Genomic DNA, 9,188 nt, shown 5'->3' on the forward strand with positions numbered 1-9,188 from the left:
CATCCTCACCATCATCCTCCCTATCACATCCTCACCATCATTCTCACTATAACATCTTCACCATCATTCTCACTATCACATTCTCACCTCACAATTACATCCTCACCGTCATTCTCACTATCACATTCTCACCTCACAGTTACATCCTCACCGTCATTCTCACTATCACATTCTCACCTCACAATTACATCCTCACCGTCATTCTCACTATCACATTCTCACCTCACAGTTACATCCTCACCGTCATTCTCACTATCACATCCTCACCTCACAATTACATCCTCACCATCACTATCATCCCAACTGAGAGCAGCATCACTATCATTATCAACAATTAGACTCCTCGTGATCATTATTTTCAAGATTAGTTTCTGATTTCGCTTAAAATTAATTGAAAACATTTCTGCAATAACAGTTCTCGAATTATTATTGTTATAATTATTATTATAATTAACATTATTATTATTATTTAAGAAGGGATATTGAGGTGTATGTATAATACGGAGTTAGTTTATGAGGTCTAAAGCTTTTAGTGATTAATGTAAACTTTGCGTGTGGTGTACACTGAGAGATGTATAATATACCTCTCACTCTTAGTTTGATAGTAGAGTTCCTGGTGTTGCTGCTGGTGGTGGTGGTGCTGCTGGTGTTCCTGGAGGTGTTGCTTCTGCTGTTCCTTGAGGTGCTGTTAGTAGTGTTTCTGGAGGTGCTGTTCCTGGTGTTCCTGGTGGTGCTGCTCGTGGTGTTTCTGGAGGTGCTATTTCTTGGTGGTGCTGCTCCTGTTGTTCCTGGAGGTGCTGTTCCTGGAGGTGTTCCTCCACATACCATCAAGAGAGTCGCCAGACTCCTGCCGCCATCAGGACGTAAAAGAAAACAAAGATGGCGGCCACAAAAAGAAAACCAACCCTGACGAAGAAGTTGCATCGCTGAGCTAACTCCAGGTTGGGCTTAGTAGCACTGTGCCACTGATGGTGCTTGTGCTTGTGGCGATGGTGTCTGCTGGCAGGTGAAGTGAACGCAGGAGTCACCTGGGGGGATAAGAGTGTTAACATTAGTTCACTCTAGCAAAAATGCACGGAAAAACATTTCAAAGAGTATAAATCGTCAACGAAAAGCAATCTCAATCTCAAAATCAAGTCTAATTGTATGTTATGTGTAAATAACCCGAGCAAGGAAAAAAGAAGGCTAGTCACTGGTCCAAGTCGGACTTGAACGTTATCGTAAGATTCTTTGTGTATTGTTCCAGTTACGGTATTGTGCCTCCTTATGAGAAATGTTATAGTGTTTCCGACAGGAAGTGGAAAAAGGCACTTATGTACAGATCAGGACATTTATTAGAGGAAACGTAGAGACTCGTTTCTCCTAATAAATATCCTGATCTGTATGTACGTGCCTTTTTCCACTTCTTTCTTATGTTTTTATATAGGTCAAGGACAAGACCGCGGGGGCGTTGACCCCTGCAACACCCTCCAGGTAGACGTATTTACTAACGAGACGTTTCGCCAGCTCTTATCTACATCCCCGAGGTTTCCATCAGGTCCCGTTGCTTGCGATTTATTCAGTTTCTTCTGTTTTTTTCCACTTCTTTCTGTAGCGAGAATGTTGTCTGTAATAATGTTGGTAGAAACATCAATAATATGTTTGGTAAAAAAAAAGGACAAGTGCAACTAATGCGACATTTTATTGTGGCAACGTTTCGGTCTCCAGGAACTTTGTCGAGTTGGCTTGACAAAGTTATTAGAGACCGAAACATTGCTACAATAAAATGTCGCATTAGTTGCACTTTCTGTCAGAGTTCACGGCAACCAACTCTGTGTATCCTCTCCTTAGCAACCAGCTCCCTGCAGATCTCCTCAGCAACCAGCTCCCTGCAGATCTCCTCAGCAACCAGCTCCCTGCAGATCTCCTCAGCAACCAGCTCCCTGCAGATCTCCTCAGCAACCAGCTCCCTGTAGATCTCCTCAGCAACCAGCTCCCTGCAGATCTCCTCAGCAACCAGCTCACTGCAGATCTCCTCAGCATTCTCAATAATCTCTTTCCATTTCTTTCTCCTCTTTACAGCTCAGTTTTTAACAATCGTCTTCTTTCTGATGTTTTTACATAGCGGCTTTGGTTCTGGTTTAGATTTTTCTCGCTCTGTTATTCTCACATTGTATATGAGCTCATTTACCTCTTATCACCAGTTCTTCTCTCTTCTTGCCTTCAAGGTTGCTGCAGTGACTCGATCATTTTTAACGTTGTTTATTGTCATGTTTAGATGACCAAGCTCTCTCTCTCTCTCTCTCTCTCTCTCTCTCTCTCTCTCTCTCTCTCTCTCTCTCTCTCTCTCTCTCTCTCTTTGACCTTGACCCGCTACCAGCTCTCCCTTACCCGGACGAAGACTCCTGGGAAGCGACCCGCGTTGAGGATCACGTTGAAGACCGTCTGCGTGACGACGATTAAGAAGCACAAGGTGATGACCACCGCATACCACAGGTCGATGAGCTTGAGGTAAGGAGTCCTGGCTGATGACTGGGTCGTCGAGGTGAACAACTCCGCCAGCACCAGCTGCGCCGTCAGTGACACCATGATGCGGTTCGTGAAGTCCTCCATCTGTTCGACAGAAGAAGGTGGAAGAGATGTTAATTAACGTGGCAAAGACTCTTGTGGCGTTCGTAGTGGTGCTTTAAAGATTTTTTTTTTTTTTTGGTGACATTCTAAAGACTTTTTTTGTGATATCTTAAAGACTTTTGTGGATTTCTAAGAGAGAGAGATCACCTGGAAGAAGAAAGTCGCGTAGGAGATGAAGAAAATGAGTAGGCTTAGGAAGAAGCTGTTAGTTAGGTGGTAGCCGTAAAGACGCCTCAGGTGGTAGGTGAGCACGATGTAGGTGTTATTGTCGGAGCCTAGCTGGCTCCAGCCGGCCTCCGTCGTCAGGTTCTCTAGCAGGTACTCCAGGAGCATCCGACGCTAGTGGTGTTGATGATTGATGATGATGGTGATGGTGGTGGCGGTTGGAGAGAAAGATACTTAAGAAATGAGTACACCAGAGCTGATTTTCTTTATTGTTTTGTTATAAAAGATATTATCCTCTGAGATTGCCTTACCTGTGATATACCTGTGACTGGTGGTCAGGTATATCACAGGTAATCAGGCAACCACCAGAGAAGCTTGGCCCCAGCCTGGCTGGCCGACTGGTTGGCTGACTGACTGTCTATCTGGCTAAGTAGCTGGCTGACTGACTGGCTGGCTGACTGACTGGCTAGCTGACTGACTAGCTGGCTGACTGACTGGTTAGCCAGTTGCCTGACTGGCTGGCTGAATAACTGACTGGTTGGCTGACTGACTGACTGGCTAGCTGGCTGACTGGCTGACTGACTGACTCGTCAAATGCTACACATGATCAATAACTTAACCTGGATCAGTAGAGTTCTTCTCAGAGGGAATTTATAATGTTGGTATTTGCTCCACAATGCTTTTTGTCGTAACAAAAACAAAAACCGCAAACAAAATCAATTGTGTAAGAATTTCTGACGTCGGGTTTAACTCGAGGTTAAACCAGTCTTTAGGAAAAGAAAATTAGTTTTAACATAGCTATTGTAGAATGTTTAGCCGCAGCATGTGAGAGCTCACCGCATTGAGGTAGGGAACTTGGCTGCCGGGGGAAGACTTCCTGAAGGCGCGGGTGAAGGGAGCGTTCATAACGACGAAAGAGAGGTTACACCGCTGCACGTCGAAGGGATACATCTGAAGCTGGAAATGGCAGGGCACTTTAGCCAGCACTCCGAGGTACAGCTCTACAGCGTTGGTCAAGCCGTCGGCCTGGTGACCTGTGGGAGGTGCTGGTGGTGCTTTATTCGTCAACAACAAGAGTTTACCGAGACGGGTCTTTGACTCGCTCAGTGATGAAGGAACTGCTGGTGAACAGGTGATAGAAATCAGTGATTAGTCATGTGTTACTTGTGATAGTCGTCCACTGGTATTAGATCTGGTTAAAGAATACATGACCAGTACCTAATGAGATCGTTAGGAAGAGCGCTGGTGTTTCAGTGGTGACTATCAGTGGTCAAAGATCCTCTGGCGTACCACTGCTGCAGTTTCAACGCATTAAACCAGAGAGTCACATTGTATCCTTGAGCAACGAAATATTTATATACCAAAAATAAGTGCATCACCCAAGAAACGTGCCTGCTTATATGTGTAACCAATAACAACAATAATCAACACGCAAAGGACACTAACAGAAGGGTCTCTTACAGTCATACGTGAGTATTTACTCAATTATTATCATATTCTTGGGGACGCGCAAACGTTTAGTGAATACAGCTATTCACCAAGTATTCTTGCCTCAGTCTTCAGATAACAGCTGCCGAATAGCTGCATTAAATAAATTTTTATTGCTGTTCCAATTCACTTTTTTCAGAACGAAGCGACGTGACACGAGACTCACAGCTTCGCTCATGAATCACTTGTCCAGCGCTGTTGATCGTAAGTTTTTATTGTTATTATAAATTATTATTATACTTTATGAAGCACTAAACTCATGTGAGTTATTTAGTACGAGGAGTCATGACACATTGAAAAGATATTCCAGAATAACACCAAGATAAAAAAAATAATGGGAAGAGTCCTGAGAATGGATTCAGCGACCTGTCTAATGAGACTCGAATGGAATATTATGTAAACTCAACCTCTTAAACGACTCACTCATGAGAGGATCGTGGAGAGGACGCAACTCCGTCTGGTCGTTGCTGTATGCGTAGCAGAACTTCTCGTAGTTATTGGAGGTGAGGACGGTGCCGTGGCCGCGCCCTGACAACGCTCTCACCCGCGGCGTCCACACCAGCTCACACGGGAAGTAGTTCTTGATTCCCTCCTTGAGGTTGAGGAACTTGAGCCGCGGGTCGAACCAGGAGACAGTGATGCCCAGGTCCATGCTAGCCACCCCTTCCTTGGTAGTCACGTCGTTCAAATTATACACGTCAATGTGGTAGTTGAGGTGGAGTGGTACTGCCTCGCCGGGTCGTGAAGGCGGAGGGTTGATAAGGTCGTATGAGGAAGGTCGTTCAACCACACGACAGTCGACCTCGTCTGATCCGTCGTTACAGTGAACAATGTCGTCACAGCGAGCGGTATGAGGGACGCACTGACCGTCGTCGCACGCGAACTCAATCGTACGACAGATAGTAAGTGTCAAAACGACCATTTGGCTCCCGACATTCCATTTTTGACGACCCACAGGCATGTCTGCCTCCTCCAGCAGCCACTCCGTCAGGTGCAGTGTCGACCGTAACAACCAACCTTGACCCTTCCGTATGATTTCTGACTCGCCAAGCCCTCTAAACTGCAGCGATCTCGTGTCAGCGGGGATAAAGTAATTATGATCAAAGAGTTTCCCATTGTGGCCATATAGGATGTACATGAGAGTGTTAGGCACCTGGCACATGGCACACTTCAGTTGCAACTCGCAAGATACCCAATCACGACTCCCCACACTCAAGGCTGGACACTTCTCTGTGTTGGTCTTCCCTGCTTCACTGACCCTGCGGTCTTCCCTGAGCCAAGCCATGAGACCACTGGTGTCACCGCAGGTGTCACTAAACCCTCGAGCTACTCCCAGGGTTGTCAGTTCAGTGCTGAAGGCGAGGGTGCCACCTAGGGCTTGGCATACTGATTGATGGCGAGCATAAGTACCGGCAGCCTGAATTACCACCACCCGAGGAATTGATAAACACAAGTTACGCCTTGAGTAAGAGCGTAGTGACACGTTGCCAAAGACAGACCATCGTAGGTTTATCACCTGGTCGAAATGAAGACGCTGATGTGGATGACAGCCAGAGATATTCTTCAGTATCTCGGCACCCAGTGTTCTTCTCCACACAGTGACTCCAGCTACGTCTGCCTCCAGTGTATGGTGCTGGTCACACCCGCCCACACACACCACCCCAGTCTCCCTCTGCAGTACTGTTGGGGAAGTCCCCCTGATGATACTTCCCTCTGGAAATACATTGTTGTTGCTTGCTTCCTCTGCCGTGCAGATCATCTCACCTGCTAGTGGACAATGTGTCTGGTCAACTTTGACGTCTGTTACACTTTCTTCGACCAATCCAATATCTTCTCCATCATTAAGGGATGGAACTTGCCAATCTGCTGTCGTTAACAAGCGCTTCACTGACAGCATCTCCTGGTCACCATCAACAAAACACCGAACCTTACGTGGAAGAAGGGAATAAAAAATCATATAATGCCAAAACAGAGCATTAAATAAAACAAGAGCATTGGATAAAACAATGTAATTATTATACAAATTCAGACTGACGACCATACTATAGATAGCTTGTTTACTTTCATATATAACATCGAGACAGCATGATCTTCTAAAATTATGACTATTTGTCAGCATATCAAATTCACACGATCATTTTTTTTTTTAGAATCTTGTGCAGCTTATTGTTCAATAATGGTATAATTATGTGCTCACCTGGGTGGTGTTGTGGTCAAACTGGAGACACAGGTGACGCCAGACGTAGGGAGGAAACTTGACCTCGAAGAATTGATATATAGTCTCTCTCTTTCCCTCTTCCTCCCGCACCTGCAGCGCCACACCCAGACGGCTCACTTCTGTAGTGTAGGAAGCTGGCTGTCTCAGGTTTACTTCCCTGACTTCTCACTTCTATATCTTTCTCTCTCTTACACAGACACTGAGCGCAGTTCTTGTCTGATGTAAGAACCTTTTGCTTAAAGGAACTTTCTGAAGATCTATGTCACAGGCAAGACATTTGTGTACACACAACATACAACCCTGCTCACAACTTTTTTGTCTCACATTTATATGTATTTTATATTTACAAACTGTTGTTAACCTCCACTAAGAAGCACTCGTACCATCCCTACTACTGCATCAGAGAACACCTACCTATGTTTATGTTGACCTCACTGATGTAGGTGAGAAGTGATGAGCGTTCATGGCTCCTGTGTATCCTGACGAAAGCGCAGACGGTGAAGGAAGAGGGATCTCCAGCTGACTCACTCACCCTCTCTGACTCAGAAGCGCCAGCAGCAACCCCAGAGGAAAGGGATCCCAAAACACCATTAGCCTCATCATAAGAAGCTTCGAAAATGCTCTGAAATGCTGTTTTCGACGATCTAGGGGCACCAGGATCAGCAGCAGCAGCAGCAGGATTAGCAGTGTCAGCAGGATCAGCAGGAGGTCTGGCACCAGGCAGGCTGCCACACACCCTGGAGACACCTGACCCCAGCATCACCCCCGTCACCGCCTCGTCTCCTGTAAGTTTTCAGCTTCTTATATTAACATCATTTGATATGAAAGTTATAATTTGACTGAGTATTTGTTGTCAACCTAAATTTTATGATTTTCTAAGCATCATCAATCAAACTTCAACCAAACACTTCCCCTGGTGTTACTGACAGACTTATTGCCTTGTACAGTTCCAATACTACAGCCCCCCCCCTCAATCTACTTTCAAGATAATTTAGACTTTTGAAGTGTCAACTTGTTGAGTGCTCCACACACTTCCTTCAGTCTCACTTCCGAGTCTTCACTTATTCCAATAGCTCTCATTCCTTCTCTTTCTCCTCCTTCTCCTCCCAAGTATTTATTTTTCGCCTTCAGTTCCTCATTTACATTCTCCAATGACTTAGTTTTCTCGCTATCTCTCTCATAGGTTCACCTCCTTATTCTCTCTCTCTCTCTCTCTCTCTCTCTCTCTCTCTCTCTCTCTCTCTCTCTCTCTCTCTCTCTCTCTCTCTCTCTCTCTCTCTCTCTCTCTCACCTATACATTCTCACTCACCAGTTCACTTCGTTCTTCCCTAATAAATTTATCCAATTACTTACTATTTTTTTTTTTCATCCGATTTAGCTTTCTTCAGAACGTCTTATTTTCAGCATAACTTGTTGACGCTGCGATATTAATTGTTTCATATTGTGTTGACTTCTTTCACTCTTATTTCACTAATTCGATTCTCGTTTTTTATAGTGCACCTTCCTTCACTTATTCTTGCTACGTGTTTGAGTGTGTTTGTGGTGAGTGAGTGAGAGAGAGAGAGAGAGAGAGAGAGAGAAGGAAGTGAGACGTAATTAACAAGATATGATGACATTCCCCTAAAACACTACCCACTTTTTTTTGTACATTCTGAACGGAATTAATTAGTGACGCCGATGTGACGATAGTAACCAACCTTCCCTGGAAGACGTCGTCTGCCGGGAGAAGGGCGCAGCCGCCGCCCACACCACACTGCAGAACACCACCACCCACACGCCCGCACCAGACATGAGTGCTGGGGGTGGCACCCACATAGCTTGTGGTGGAGAGTGAGAGCCAGAGACGAGTGTGCAGAGTGACCTTCCAGAGTAGACTGTGGGGTGATCTCCACTCATCAATCCATCATTCCCCAGCAACGGGGGGCGATGATGATGGGTGCCTTGATGCTGCCTTAAGGGGCTCTTGATCTACGAGAGAAAAAGCAAAACAGGTCGCAGGTGCTCTTTCCTGGAACGTCTCACAAATAACTTGAGGCTCTTATCAAGTCACAACTGAACAGGATGGACTGAGACATCGTCTAGAGTTTCCTCAGTCATCGGTCAAGAGTGAATTAAAGAGAGTTGTCAATTAGAAATTAAATGCTGTTCCCTCTTACGATGTTTGGGGAAGACTCACCAGGCAACAACATGACTCACCAGGCAACAACATGACTCACCAGGCAACAACATGACTCACCAGACAACAACATGACTCACCAGACAACAACATGACTCACCAGACAACAACATGACTCACCAGACAACAACATGACTCACCAGACAACAACATGACTCACCAGACAACAACATGACTCACCAGACAACAACATGACTCACCAGACAACAACATGACTCACCAGACAACAACATGACTCACCACGCAACAACATGACTCACCAGGGAACAACATGACTCACCAGACAACAACATGACTTACCAGGCAACAACATGACTCACCAGACAACAACATGACTCACCAGACAACAACATGACTCACCAGACAACAACATGACTCACCAGACAACAACATGACTCACCAGACAACAACATGACTCACCAGACAACAACATGACTCACCATACAGCAACATGACTCACCAGACAACAACATGACTCACCAGGCAACAACATGACTTATCAGGCAACAACATGACTCACCAGACAACAAC

At 45.4% G+C, this 9,188-nt stretch overlaps 1 protein-coding gene across 1 annotated transcript; it reads right to left on the reverse strand.

Moving 5' to 3' along the window:
- Window positions 1-391: 391 nt before the first annotated feature.
- On the reverse strand, window positions 392-8,377 carry LOC128687011 (uncharacterized). The gene is made up of 9 exons (XM_070082715.1): window positions 8,179-8,377; window positions 6,896-7,264; window positions 6,461-6,600; window positions 4,687-6,190; window positions 3,613-3,809; window positions 2,758-2,949; window positions 2,354-2,592; window positions 1,811-2,003; window positions 392-1,061 (listed from the first exon to the last, which is right to left on the reverse strand). Exons 1-9 carry the CDS (start codon window positions 8,375-8,377, stop codon window positions 828-830), a joined length of 3,267 nt encoding a protein of 1,088 aa, XP_069938816.1. The 3' UTR covers window positions 392-827.
- Window positions 8,378-9,188: the final 811 nt, after the last annotated feature.

Source organism: Cherax quadricarinatus, chromosome 7 (genome assembly GCF_038502225.1).
Source record: "Cherax quadricarinatus isolate ZL_2023a chromosome 7, ASM3850222v1, whole genome shotgun sequence".
NCBI classification, from domain to species: domain Eukaryota; kingdom Metazoa; phylum Arthropoda; class Malacostraca; order Decapoda; family Parastacidae; genus Cherax; species Cherax quadricarinatus.

What these genes read in the sequence shown, in the direction of transcription:
- LOC128687011 (XM_070082715.1), bottom strand. Translation starts at nt 8,377, where the DNA reads ATGAGTGGAGATCACCCCACAGTCTACTCTGGAAGGTCACTCTGCACA. An exon ending in TTGACCACAACACCACCCAG is followed by an intron (nt 6,191 to 6,460) that starts GTGAGCACATAA and finishes CTTCCACGTAAG; the next exon opens with GTTCGGTGTTTTGTTGATGG. An exon ending in CGGGTAAGGGAGAGCTGGTA is followed by an intron (nt 2,004 to 2,353) that starts GCGGGTCAAGGT and finishes GGAGATCTGCAG; the next exon opens with TGAGCTGGTTGCTGAGGAGA.